The sequence below is a fragment of the Elgaria multicarinata genome, chromosome 4 (assembly GCF_023053635.1).
Source record: "Elgaria multicarinata webbii isolate HBS135686 ecotype San Diego chromosome 4, rElgMul1.1.pri, whole genome shotgun sequence".
NCBI classification, from domain to species: domain Eukaryota; kingdom Metazoa; phylum Chordata; class Lepidosauria; order Squamata; family Anguidae; genus Elgaria; species Elgaria multicarinata.
This window is the reverse complement of record NC_086174.1, coordinates 111631492-111646133: the sequence shown is the minus strand read 5'-3', so window position 1 is coordinate 111646133 and position 14642 is coordinate 111631492. Positions and strand designations below refer to the sequence as shown.

General features: G+C 39.5%; 1 protein-coding gene across 1 annotated transcript in view; it reads left to right on the top strand.

Moving 5' to 3' along the window:
• The window catches only part of COL19A1 (collagen type XIX alpha 1 chain), a 214355-nt gene that overhangs the window by 96257 nt on the left and 103456 nt on the right, over positions 1–14642 (top strand). The window contains exons 11-13 of the mRNA XM_063125809.1: positions 722–775; positions 8592–8645; positions 10563–10598. Coding sequence (XP_062981879.1) covers positions 722–775; positions 8592–8645; positions 10563–10598 — 144 coding nt within the window. The remainder of the gene's footprint in view (positions 1–721; positions 776–8591; positions 8646–10562; positions 10599–14642) is intronic.

Here is a 14642-nt window from a genome sequence, read left to right as displayed (position 1 = left end):
TGGCCCTGGCCTGCTTTTCTTGAAGCTTTCGCCTGAGCTCCCCTTTTTTTCTTTTTTCTTTTTTATTTTTTAGAATGTTGTACTTGATGGAATATTGATATTTCTGTGCATGTAATTTCTTGTTCTTTTTGCATTTTTCTTTTCACAATTTGTTTTCTGTTTGGTTAAATTCACAATAAAAAGGGGAAAGACTTTTTTAAAAATAGTGCTGGATATATTGGGGAAAGGAGACTTTTCTTGTAGAGAACTGTTGCATGGAATGTGGCAGGTGTGCAAAAATTATGGTTACAATCACATTGCGTGTGAGTGCCAAGGGCTTCCAGACTGTGAACTCTAGCTTTAAGGGGGGGAAAGTGGTGAACGGTATTAAGGCTATCCCTTATCCCCACATCAATCCCTTACCATTTTGTTTCATTTTAATTCATCAGCAAATGTAGGTTGTTGCTTTTTATCTGAGCATTTTCTTTTCTGATTCTGAATTCCGTGGGTGAAATTACTGAACCTTTGTTGAAGTCCCTGAGTTGCAATGCTCTGCATACTTCCCTTCCAGTATGTGTGAGTTAAATTACACTTGATACAAAATAAAACATGCAGTAATTTGTCTAGGCAAGTACAGGTTATACTGAAAATAGCCATTATTCTTTTCGAATTTTCCATAATTGTGCTCCATTAAGATACGCTTTTTTCAGAAAGTTAAAAGGACTGCTTGCCTTTTTCCTAGGGTGAAAAGGGAGATACAGGAGAGAAAGGAACAGATGGCATACCTGGAAGAGATGTGAGTTGATGTGTTACTTATCCTCTGTGTTTTTTGTTTTGAGTACTCTCTGTTATAAAACATAGGTGGTGGTGCTTTGGAGTGCTAAATGTGGAAACTGGAACTTGGCACCTCTTCGGCTTGTGCAGTAATATATTTTAAAATCAACCACTGGAAGAAGCACTTGGGGAAATTGCTGGGAAAAGGATAGTACTTTATAGACTTCTTGGAAAGTGAGGTGCCTTCATGAGTACTACTAGAAACTCATTACCCTTAACCAAGATTCTGTTAGGTTTATGTGAAATTCTTAAACTTAAAGATTAGATACTGAAGTAACACTCCCTCCCCCAGTGTGCCTGGACCACCTTCCTTTCTTACTTACTTCGATTACCCACCAGTTAACCCTGGGTTCTTGCAGTGGCTTAGAAAGGGAGGTGTGGATCCAATGATGTCCCAGTTTCCCCCTCCTCCTGTAGCCCTCTGCAAACAAACCTCTCCTGTACATTTTAGTATTTGGGCAGGTCCACAGTGATGTTAAAAAAAGGCAAAGGGTTAGAACAAAGGATGTTATTTATTATGATAAAATAAATCCAGCATGTTTCACACCCTTGGGTCTTTCCTCAGGGTGATTTGACAAAGTGCAAGGTATCTCTTCTGTTTCATACCCCTCAGTGTCCTAGGCTCTTTGGGGTTTTTTGACATCTCTGTTTAGGTCCACAGTGAGGCACGTGGTCCCTTAGATAGCCAGGTTCTAAGCCATTTAGGGCTTCAAAAGTTATAACCAACACATTGAATTGCACCCAGAATGCAATTGGCAACCAGTGCAGGTCTTTAGGTGTAATACGATTCAGATACCATGTATCAGTTAGCAGACTTAGGGGGATTCCACACGTCATACTCAGGGTGCTTCCATCTGCCCCCAGTGCACCCTGAAAACGATCGTGTAGCTTGCCTGTAAAAGAGACGAGGAAGAGGAAGCTCGGAGAGCTCGGCAGAAGAAGGCGGGGTGGAGAGCTTCTTCCACCCCGCCTTCTTCCGCCGAGCTCTCCGTCCCGGCCGGCGAGGAGGGAGGTGGGTGGCGGCGCCGGCAAGGACGCCTCTTCCTTGTCTCTTTTACAGGCAAGTTACACAATCGTTTTGGGGTCGCACTGGGGCCACATGGAAGCACCCTCAGTACGACGTGTGGAATCCCCCTTGCTGCCCCATTTTGCAGCAATTGAAGCTTTCAGACACGCTTCTGGAGTAGAATCCAAATAGAGTTTTTGTTAACCGCCCAGAGAGCTCCGGCTATTGGGCGGTATAGAAATGTAATAAACAAACAAATAAATAAATAAATAAATAAATAAATAAATAAATAAAAGAGTACATTGCAGTAGTCTAAACATGATGTAGCCAAGGCATGGATAAATATTGCCATATCAGACCAATTCAGGAAGGGTTGCAACTGGTGCACCATGTGTAATTATAGAAATGTACTCCTTATCACTGCCTCTACCTGAAGATCCAAAGTACTGATGTCCATTGCTAAGAATTCAATTCCTTTCAAGCCTGTCGGATTTTTGCGATGTGTCCAATCTGGTAAGTGGGGAAAGGCTTTTTTTCCCTGGAAAGGATTTTTTTCCCCTTGGAAAATGTTGTGCATGGCCCCGCCCTCCAGGTTCCACCATTTGCACAACGTGTAATTTTCACAGGGGGGGGGCAGGGTAGATGGATCTTGAAATGTGCGCAAATATTGTTGTAATTTAAAATTATTTTTTACTGCCGCTCTTCTGCAACTGCACAATTTCACAAGTCCACCTGAGTCTGCTGTGTAGCGCGCGCGCACACACACACACACACACTTCCCTCTCGTCAATATCCATGTCAGTTTCATCCTGCCTACATTACTTTGTTTAGTCCAGCAGAGTCATATTGCATTCATGTCAAATAACTTATTAATACCACCACCACCCTTCACTTGGGAAGTGATTAGACAACTGTCAATGTCAAGCGTGCACAAATTACAGCTCAGGAAAAGGGGAGCAGATCACCCATTTAGCAATCATGCTATTGCAAATGGCAGCTGTGAAAAGAGGGTGGACCCTACATCTGTGTTAAAAGCACTGGCTTGTGACTTGGGCAAGTGTGCAATGGAAACGCCCTCCCCGCAAGTGTCAGTCCAACACCTTGCACTCTGACAGAATAGGATGTTTTCAGTCTCTCTTTACAGGTTTTTTTGTTTGTTTTGTCTGTTGTGTTCTCACTGGCCAGGTTCAGACAACACACTAAATCATGCTGCTTAACCACAAAATGATTAAAGGAATGCATGATGCATTCCATTAACCATTTTGTGGTTAAGCAACGTGGTTTAGCGAGTTGTCTGAACCAGGCCACTGTCTGGTGGCGTAAGAATAAGCTGCCGTATGCTCCAGCTCTAGGGCAATAGGTCACCTCTCTCCAGCCACTCTGGCTGCACACTTGCTTTCTTGTTGGCTCCCTGAAAGTCTTTTTTGGATTTTAAGTAGAGCTTGGAACACATGTGGGGTTTTTTTGTAAACCGCCCAGAGAGCTTCAGCTATGGGGTGGTATATAAATGTAATAAAATAAAAATAAATAAAAATGGTCAAGCTGTCAGAAGCATATGCACTGCACCTTTGTTATGGCTCCAATTTATATAGTGCCCAGCACATTTCTTTAATCTATGGGTTGAATCCAACAGTTCCTTCTATTTCCAAAAGAGTTTTTGGTCCAATCAAGGACTTTGCTAATGGAAGGGGTGAATTAGATTTTCACCAGATCTCCTTGCCTCTTGTAGCCCTCTGTAGCACACACACACACCCTAATTTGCTTCATAGGGTTGGAAGATTCTCCAGAACAGTGTTGGAGGTGGCACTGGGGAAAAGAATTGGATCTCCGCTTCGGTTAGTGGAGGCTTCCACTAGATCAAAGGTGCAGAAAAAGGCAACTAAAATGATTAAGGGGCTGGAGCATATTCCCTATGAGGGAAGGTTACAACAACTGGGATTGATTAACTTGGGGGGGAAAGGAGGCCAAGGGGGGTACAAAATTATGCATGGTGTGAAGAATGTGGATAGGGAGACCTTTTTCTCCCTCTCTCAAAATACGAGAGAACCCAGGGTCATCCCATGAAGCTGGTTAATGGGAGATCTAGGACAAATAAAAGGAAGTACTTCTTCACACAGTACATAGTTAAATTATGGAACTCACTACCACAAGATGTAGTGATGGCCACCAATTTGGATGGCTTTAAAAGGGGGTTGGATAAATTCCTGGAGGTGAAGGCTATCAGTGGCTACTAGCCCTGATAGTTGCGTGCTCTCTCCAGTATTTGAGACAGTAAGCTTGTGTACACTAGTTCCTGTGGAACATGGATGGGAGGGTGCTGTTGCACCATGTCCTGCTTGTTGGTCCCTGGCTGACGGCTGATTGGCCACTGTGTGAACAGAGTGCTGTACTGGATGGACTCTTGTTCTGATCCAGTATGGGACTTCTTATGTCCTTCTGTGAACAGAAGAACTCTTGCTCTGACTGACATTATTTCCTTTCCTGCCCTTGTTTCCTTGTTGTTCATATGTTTTTCATCCATCCAGCATGAAAGAGTATCCCCCCCACCCTCTTCGGGTTATCAGCTTGGCACAGTGAAAGTTCATTCCCCAAAGTTTTGTTCTTTGCTCTCAGGTGGATTGCACTCGCTGTCTAATTTAGTTAGCCTCATTTGGAACTAGAGTTGTATATAAGAACTGTCTATTCATTCCCCATGCACATCTTCCACATTACTATTCAGTACACTGGAGACATATGGCACATCAATCAAGAGTTACAGTATAAACTCAGCCAAAAGCATAAATATTTATTATGAATACAACTCATGTTGCTGCTCCCATTTTGTTACCTATTTAGGTGACGTCTAATTAATGTTACCTTTCCTAGATTTTAAAAGCGTGTTTTAAAAGTATGTACATGGAAACAACTATTTTCATATCTAACATATAAAGGAAACTGTATCAAAAGCTTTATTCTCTGGAGCTAATTTATACTTCTCTTGATTGTATCAAAGCTTTACTCCCTGGAGCTAATTTATACAGTTCCCTGATACTATAAATGTTATTTTGTGCCATTGGAGGAAGAGAATCTGCATGGGCCATTGTGACAGCAGTGAAAACAGGAAGTCAATAATGCTGAAATAAACTGAGATATAGATAGATAGATAATTATGAATATATTCTGTGCAATCACACTTGCATCCCACATGACATGAGGGCAAATGTTCAATGTTAAACCTGTAACACTGCTTCTAATGAGACCATAATCTATAAACTATGCATATTGATACACGCTGAATCGCAACTGAAGAGAGAATTCTAATCAATGACATTATACCCTCCTTGTATGTTGGTGGACATTATCAGCTCCGTTGCTAGTGTTGAGAAATACAATTAGCATCTTAGCAATTTCTAATAAATTGAATGTAATAATTAGCAATCCCAATTGAAAAAGCAAGCTTGTTCTATATATAGTCCTTATATTGAAGTACGACTAACATGCTGGAGAGGCATTGCACTGGGTGACACTACCTTTTGAGATGAGCCTCTTTGTTGCCACTAGAAATATGTATTTTATTTTATTTTATTCTTGTAGTGGCTCTTGTATTATATTGAATGAGTCTCACCAGGCCCATTTCACTGAAGCCGCATAGGTGACTCTGAACCTTATCTGTTTTGCAAGCTCTTTGGGGAGTTGATCTTCTTATAAGCTGGAAACTGAAGTAGTCTCCTGGGATGTTGCTGTTTTTATACATCTTTTCTGTAGTTTCGCACTGAAATTTTTATATATATTTGTATCTGATTTGTTTTAGTCTAACTGCTTTGAGAGATGTGTGGTGGAAGAGTGGGATATATATATATATATATATATATATATATATATTTAAATATAAATAAAAAGAACTAAAAATAATGGGGGGAAGTGTCACATGTGTCCAAGTGTACATCTTGATTGCATTAACTTCCTTAGCAGTTGATATATTCCTGTGCATGAAGAGGTTTCTCTTTTCTTCTGATATTGTTCTTGTTGTTTGCTGTTTGTTTTGCTTTTGCTATAGTCTTAACTCCCTTGTCACTAAGCTACATCTGAAGCAAGCACATCTTTTAAAGAATTCCTTTATGAACTAGTTAGGCTTTTCCCCATTACATCCAATAAATAAACATATTTCCTGCCTTTCACCATTATTATTATTATTTTATAAATGAATAGATAAATAAGTTTAATAATGCTCCTTAGTTAAAATACCTTTATAAGAATGAAAGTAGATCTTTTGAAACAATGAAACAGAGGGTGGAATGGGGAAACATTTCTGGGGTGATAAAAGAGAAATAGGCTAACATGAATGTTGCTCCAGGCTGTCTATTTCTTTGTGCAGAAACTTTCTAAGATCAGCTTGTTGTCAGGAAAATTATCTTGAGGTAGGGGTAAAAACATCTAATTTTAAAAGCCCTTTGGAGGGGAGTGCTAACTGACATGATCACTCCCCACTTTGAAATTCCACCTGTCTTTGCCCTACTCACCAGACATTTCAGTCTTGATAGTTCAGCCATATAAAAGGAGTGCATTCTTGTAAGGAAAACTCGTGGTGCGCTCGGCGTCTTCCTGTAACTCCTACTGTGAACCCTTTTCAAAGCTAGTGTTTGAAGACGAGGTAAAATCGTACGTGTTAAGGGTGACTTTTCATGCTAGATTTTGCACTTGGGTACAGACATCCTAACGCATGTTGCACATCATTTGAGAAGGGTACACGTGAGTTAAGAAAGCCAAGCTTAAATACATGACTATTTACAACACAGGAAAAGAGTGGACAAGAAATGTTAAGGTCCATGTTTTGATATATTTTTAAAGGGGAAACACTCTTTTGGCACATGTGCTCTGTTCTCAGTTGATGCATTACATGTGTTTTGAACTTTGAACAAATTGGAGTAGTTATCTCCCACTAGTGAATAGCTGTGGTCAACTAAGGTTAAGGTCTGAGAGGACATTAGTTTTCTCATGACCTGATCTCATTCATTTTGCAAATTAAGTGCTAGTGGCAATAAAGAAATAAGCTACAGGGTTGTTGTTGTTGTGAGGATAAAATGGAGAGGAGGAAGGTTATGTATGCCGCCTTGGGTTCCTTGGAGGAAAAAAGGTGGGATATACGTAAATGTAATAAATAAATAAATAAAATATGTACCGCTTACAAATTAGTGAGATTTATGGATTCATTTAGTTTCTGGATTTATGCCATTTTTGTACATGCTGTTATCATGTTAAGAAATTTGTGTGTCATATTCTTGCTTCTGGCTTTTCCATAAATACAGTCACATAACTGATTTCTCTGGTAAAATTTCTCTCATTTTCTAAAGTTATCTCCTTACCAATTCTGCTTACAGTCCACAGCAATTCAGCTACCTTAAACATCCATACAGATGTTTATTTATGCTGTTTCATGCATTCACATTAATAAGCTACAGAAAACTCTTTCTCCCACTTCGTTTCTCCTTTGCTTGGTCTGTCCCCTTTTGATTGAGCAAAGACTACTTCAGATTTAACTCTTCTGTTGCCAGCAAGCATAATAAAGGCTACATCAAAGCTAAATCAGAAGTATTGACAACATCCACCATTTAATCCAAAGTGGATACTTAAATGCTCATATAAGCTCCAAATTATGTTTCTTCCAGATGGTGAATTAATGTAATTTTTGCAGGAAATGAAGTTGCACAAATACATGTATTTTGAACACTTGCTGATTTAATGTTTCAGTGCCCACCAAAGCACAGATGTTGCTTATCATTTTAGTGCCAAATTTCTCTCTTTCTTGTTTCTGAAAACCAGGCAATAGAATTAGGAAAGCTTGAAAGTGGGGGAGGGAGGATTTGGGGTCATATTCTCCTATAGGGTGACACACATCACTTTTTATAGTGCCAATCTCACTTAACCAAGCTAATTTTATAGCAACGGTATATTTACTTATTCTTCCTGTGTATATATCTATGCATGCATGCATGAATTCTTCTAAAATGTATTTCCTTGTGCCCTATTTTATAAACTAATGCCACCCATCACCATCATCAATAACATTACACTTTTTAGTCTGCCAATTGCATTAACCATTTCATCTGATTCACAAATATGTCTATCCTCTATAAGGTATCTTCTAATATGAAAAGTCTATCCCCTGTCCTGTAGATTCTAGTTCTATCTGCATGATTTTTGATCTTTCTCAAATTCTGGATGCTTCATAAAACTTCATCTCCTCTAAATATCTGAAAGTTTGTTTTGTGCCTCTCTGCTAAGGCAAAGTATATTGAAAGGGTTGTATCCAGACTTGTACTGTAACTAGGTGCAAGCTTTCTTAGTTTGGAGTAAGCCCCATTGAACACAGTGGAACTTATCTCTGTGAAAATGCATATAGTCATCCTGTTAGTCATGCTTAGGGTAGAGCAATTGAAATCAGTGGGATTCAGGTTAGTCATGACTAATGTCCCATCGATTTCAGCGGATCTACTCTAAGCGTGACTAAGTTTGGATAAAACCCATAGTGATGAGTGGATTGACTTGTATTTCTTTCCATAAGCTGGCTTGATGAAAATAAGAAAAAAAAGTTACATAAGTGAAAGGGGGTGAGTTAGTCTTTCGGTGTTGCAAAATTCCCATATGTGTTTAATAATGTATGTCAGGTAATTCATACAACCTGCTACAGTTCATCTTTGATGCTTCACTGGTTGTGATTTTGTTGGTGTATACATGGATGTACTGCTAAATCTAATGGTATTTTTCTATTACATGTCTTTTGCTCTTTCCATAGGGTTTAAAAGGTGATGCTGGTGAACATGGATTGGCTGGTGCAAAGGGAGAAAAGGTATTTATGTGTGGATACAGTATGTCTGTGGAAATAGCCACATCTTAGAGATTTGCCAGAAAGTCAAGGCTTGTTTGATAAGAAAAACAGGTATGGTTTTTTTAATTAAAAACAGCAACAACACCTGAGCAGACATATGATATAATTGCACTGTTTAGGACCTTGATGTGGTCATTCCTGTATCACTAATTATTGCTCATTTGTTGTGCAGGGTCCAAGAAACATTCCCCCCTTGTAGTGCACCCATTATGGGAAGCTACATTTTCCCACTGCTTAAAGTGCAACTTAAACCCCACCCACCCCGTTCTCTTCCTGGTTGTCCCACTACACTATGATTCTGAGTGCTATGTGCAATGTCATACATGTCTATCCAACTTTACATTGCAGCATTTTAGTAATAGTTTTAGTAATTGTCCCTCTTCAGGTATTGATCTTTACTCCACGTATTGTAAGGCCTATTCATCTCCAGTGGTCTGTAGCGGAGAATGGGTCACAGCTGATTGGATCTTGTGTTCATTTATGTTCTTCTGATTGGATCTTGTACCTTTTTGTGTTCTGCTTGGTAACGAGACACAACAGCACCTCACATCTCTTGATCCTTTACCCTCACTATGTAAAAATAAATAAATCCCTCCCCCATTTCCAGTCTCTGTACCCATGATACATATGCTTAGCCACACACGTGACATGGGGGCCTGCTTTGCTCATCTGACAAAGCTAGTTTTGGTTCATAACAATCTTATGCTATAATAAAGGCATAATCTTCAGCATGTTTAGACATTAAAAGAAGTCTGTCTGGGAGTTGTAGAACTATTTTCTGTCTCAACTTGCATAGGATGGCGCCCTTAATCCTGGCTCTAAGGTGCCAGAATTAAAGGTGTTTAATTCTTTGGCAGTTCAGTGCTTCTTGCATACTATGTGCCTGCAGTCCTATCAATGAAAACCAGAAAAGCTACCCCTCCTCTCAATAGTATTACATGGAACTTCGTGGCTGTATACCCCCCTCTTCAGAGCTGGACTCCACAGCTTCCCCCTGAAACAAACAAAAGGCATGTGGAAAGAGACATCTCACCAAATTATAATCTCTCCAACACCAAGAATACACTCTCCGCTGAGGTGCTTGGGAAAAGAGCTCACACCACTGGCATGGATCACTGCTAGCAACAAGGTTAAAAAAAAGTTGTGGGATTTTTTTTTAAGTACATCTGGAAAGGGCCTCAGTTTCTTTGCAGACTTTATACTGTTGCTTGCTACAATGCTGGCCTGTTAGATATGATCGTGTTGCATCTTGATTCAAACTGCATGGACAACTGGGACACTGTTGTGTTTTGTGAAATCAATTCTTGCCTTGATTTTGCAGGCTAGCAACTCATTTCAAAACATATTACCGTATTTCTTCGATTCTAAGACACCATCGATTGTAAGACGCACACTAATTTCAGTACCACCAACAGAAAAAAAGCTTTGATTCTAAGAAATAATAAACGGACCCGTGATTCTAAGACGCACCCCGTTTTTAGAAATGTTTATATGGGGGGAAAAGTGTGTCAGAATCGAAGAAATATGGTAGTAATACATGGACACTGTTGTAAAGAGAGAGAGAGAGAGTCAATATGCTTGTAGCTGTTTTAGGGTATTTGAGTAGGAATGGGTAGACCTGATTCAAATCCCCACTAAGCTATGGCAATTGCTAGGTGACTTTGGACCAGTCACCATCATTCATCCTAACTTGCCTCACAGGACTTTTGTGAAGATAAATGGTGGGGACCACATATGTTACCCTGAGCTCTTTGAAGGAAAAACCAATTTTAAAAAAAAGTGTGTTTGAATTTAATGTTTTTTTAAAGAATGCACACCCTATGTTTGTGTAATGATATGAGAAGATTAATGACTTTTGGTTTCTTCCTAATTTTGTAGGGTGAGATAGGACCTCCAGGACCAGCTGCCCTTAGTGTAAGTACACCAGTCAGGAAATACGCAGGAAATGCTCTCATGGATGTTAAATTTTATATTTACTTACCAAACTTCATAAAGCTACAATTGTTAGATGATAATTCATTAGATAGCTAAATGAATGGATCACTTCTTCAGCTGTGGCAAAATTTGTACCTAGCAACTTGTAACACTATTAACCCTGAAATAGTCAGCAGAAAAGCAGATGCATTTAGATGGAGACTCTGTGGTTCCTCACCCAACTCTCTTATAGAAAGAGGGGTTGTTGACTTTTCATTGTGTGAACATTGTATGAAATCTCTATCTGTAGAAAGAGAATGTGTTATTTTGTCCATCATCTTGAATATCTGGCAAGGGCTTCAGTGGGACAACTGAAGTGTTGTAGTGGGGCCTTCTCCCTATTAGAAATGGACACAAATAGCATCATTTCCTTTTGGGTGTGCTGGGATGTGTAGTCCCAGTCACATGGGGAAAGGACTCTGGGCCATTGGGCAGGGAAAGGGAGCAGTGGGGTGTATGGAAGTGGCAGAGCTGGCACTCAAGATTAAAGTCAAATAGACTGTGTGATCAAGTTGAACCTATTTGCAAGATTGGGTGGTATAAAAATGCAATAAATAAATAAATATCAAATTTCTCACCATATCCTTAATTAGGTTTCAGCTTGTTCACCCATATCCAATCTCAGGTCTTAGCTAGACCTAAGGATTATCCCAGGCAAATGGTTGTCCCTGCCTGCTCCCAGTATCACCTGTGTGTCATTTGGATGTACAGGGATGATACCGTGATAACCGGGATATAGGCCTGGTCTAGCCATGGCCTCAGACTGCTTCCAAACACTGGTTTAAAACTTTTACTATTTCCTGAAGATTAGATCATCGAAAAGAGAGGTGAAGCAGAATGTCATCCATGTACCAATGAGGGAAGTGGGAATTCCGAATACATTTAGTTTACTCAGGGTGGAAAATGGTTTTTCTCCAGTATGACATAATCACCAATCTCAGTGAGTTCCATTCACCCACCACTATTTACAGACATCAAAATATGCAGAACGTGAAAACTAGCCTAGTGCTATTACTTTTTAATGTCTTTTTGAGCGTAAGCTGTGTGCTAGATGCCATAAAGAATACAGAAGCAGGGCTTGCAGTCTAACATCCAATTCTTACCTGTCTTCCTAACTCTGGGGGCAGCATCAGCATCCTGACAGGATTTGTAATGTAATGTAACTGGAAAGAGAGAGAGAGAGAGCCAGGATTTCTGGATCAGGCCCACTATATCTTTAAGGGGAAAATGTGGATTGGGGCCATTATCTATTTGGGGTGAGGGAGAGTACTGGGGGAAAGTTTCTATGAAATTTATTTATTTATTTATTTATTTATTACATTCCCATACCACCCAATAGTTGAAGCAGTTCACAACAATTAAAACTATAAAATACAATACAATAAAATATAATATAGAAGTTTCAGACTACAGTATAAAATAAAAAAGCCAAAAAACCCTAGCAACAGTGCAAAAGATTTAAAATACAGTAATAAGTTTAAAACAACTGAAACTGAAAGAAAATGCATTTAGAATTTAACTTAAATTTATCTGAAATGCCATGTAGACTGAAGAATGACTACGTTTCATAATCCGTTTTATAATACGTTTTATTATTAAAGTGTTAACTTTAAACATTATTTTTAAATCTTCTCACATGGGGTAGATCCTTTCCCCTACATCAAAACTATTTATTGCCTAAACACTATAATATTTATTGTTTTTCAAGTCCTGTTATCCTTAATTAGTATTAATAGGGCCATGCAGTGATTGAATACTGGAGATGACAGCATTATCTTCACAGTTTGTCAAGGTGCTGAATTAAGGCGAAAGAAGTCGGGGACATTTCTCTGAAATGACACAGTTGGCTAAGCTCCTCTCTCCTTTCTGGCATTCAGAGCTTAAGCCTGTGCATGTCATGTCACAAGAGTGACAGGTGAAGGAAGGTGGTAGAGTGATCTCTCTTGTAAAGTATATGAAAACCATTCCTCTTGACATTTGATCCGCAGCTTTTAGTTCCCCAGGAAAATGAGTGTCCGTCTCTACGTTCCTGTGGGCCTATCCCTCTGGGGATTTATGAAATGCTCATCCAGATGGCACCAAATGTTTACACAGAAGCCAAGGGTTAAGTCAGTCACAAGCAGGAGCACCTAAGATTTGCTTACTAAACAGATACTTGGAATGCTGGCTCCGTACTCCTTGGGGCCTAGTCAAATGAAGCATCAGATAACATGTTCAGTGCAAAGCCAACAGAATGAGGAAGCTGGTCACTCAGACCTAGGACACGCTCTCTAGTCACTTTCACATACAAATTCAATAAACAAATGAAATGTGAATAATACATTACACAGCTCCAATGCTGCACACAATATAATCACAGAGAAGGAAGGCTCTGTAGGTTATATTCTATCTCTTTAAGGTGATGGCTTGGATCTTAACTTATGTTCCATTGGCAGGAGCATCCCTTCAGAAGAGTTCTGCTCACAGCACTCTCCCACTGGGAGAAGAGAGGGGGAGGCAATTTTCTCTGACTCCCCCGCCCCCACACACACCTGGCATCCCCTTTCACCCATTAAAATCTGCTCCAGAGAGTTGGAGAACACTCTGGAACGGTGTGGAGTATGGTGCAGGACGTTGCAGAGCAGAGGGAAAATAATCTTCACCCTCTTGTTCTTCAGCTAAAAGACTCCTCTGAATCGGATTCCTTTCTACAGACAGAAGGAGCTCTTCCGTCTGCAAAAGAGAACTGAGGATCCAACCCAATGTACCTTTAAAAAATGTGTAAAAGCAATGCCCCATGAATTATTGGCTCTACAGGCTTACCGACAATGTTTTTAGAGGTCACTGTGATGTATATACTATATCTTGCATAATATTGTATTCCTATACTGAACCACCCCTTCATCTGGACAGGGGGAATGACTTGGCAGGCTCCCAATTTAGGGCTGTGATCCTAATCATGCTTATTTGGACATGAGCTCACTCAATTTGATATTGTTCCTTTCATTTAAAAAAGAAGGGAATGTGCAATAAGATTGCTTTGCTGCCCACAATTTTGCATTCTCAGGATGCTCCTAGACGAATGGCTCCTAGAGCAACCAATCAAAAGTCATTGGGTCTCTATTCTGTCTTTCCCTCCTTAATGGCTTTTCTGTGGTAAGAAAACGAAAAGGTATGAAGGAATGGGAAAACATGGGAGGTTTACTGATGGAGGATGATGCAGTCTAGACCCCCCTGTAAAACTCTGTGAATGAAACAGGATGATTACACAATAAAAACCTCATCTGGAAGCACCCTTAGACTGAGTTCACTCAAAACGCTATCCCACACTCACTGGTTGAGTGAGGGTTGTTGTTGTTAGACTGTGTGTTGTTCATTGAACCATGGTTGCTTGAACCATGAGTGCATGTTCATTGAACCAGGACATTTTCCATAGGATGGCTTGTTATTCATGCAGTGTGGCTTGTTAACCACTCTGAACAACCCAACAACTAACCATGGGTTCTCAAAGTGGCTTATTTAAGAAAAATAAGCCATACTGCATGGTTAAGAAGCTGATATTTTGATGAACTAAAAAGTAAAATTAAGCTGTTCCTTTTCTATTATTATTATTATTATTATTATTATTATTATTATTATTTATTACATTTTTATACTGACCAATAGCCAAAACTCTCTGGGTGGTGGTGGTTGTTGTTGTTATTGTTGTTGTTGTTGTTGTTGTTGTTATTATTATTATTATTATTATTATTATTATAAAACTAAATTGTAAGCCAGTTATGTTATTCACTAAGCTATTACTTGTGCTCATTGTCACTTCCAGGATAGAAATGATCACAGGATAATATGTAACCCTCTCAACAGAAGAGGGCTCTTGAGTTTTGAATCTTGTTTAATGGTATTTGCATGCCGTGGGAGGTGGGAGTTTCCTGTCAAGGTAAACCTGTCTAGAGAATCAGAATATGTTGTTGTCATTTTAAGTTATTTTTATCTCCTCTGTGCAGT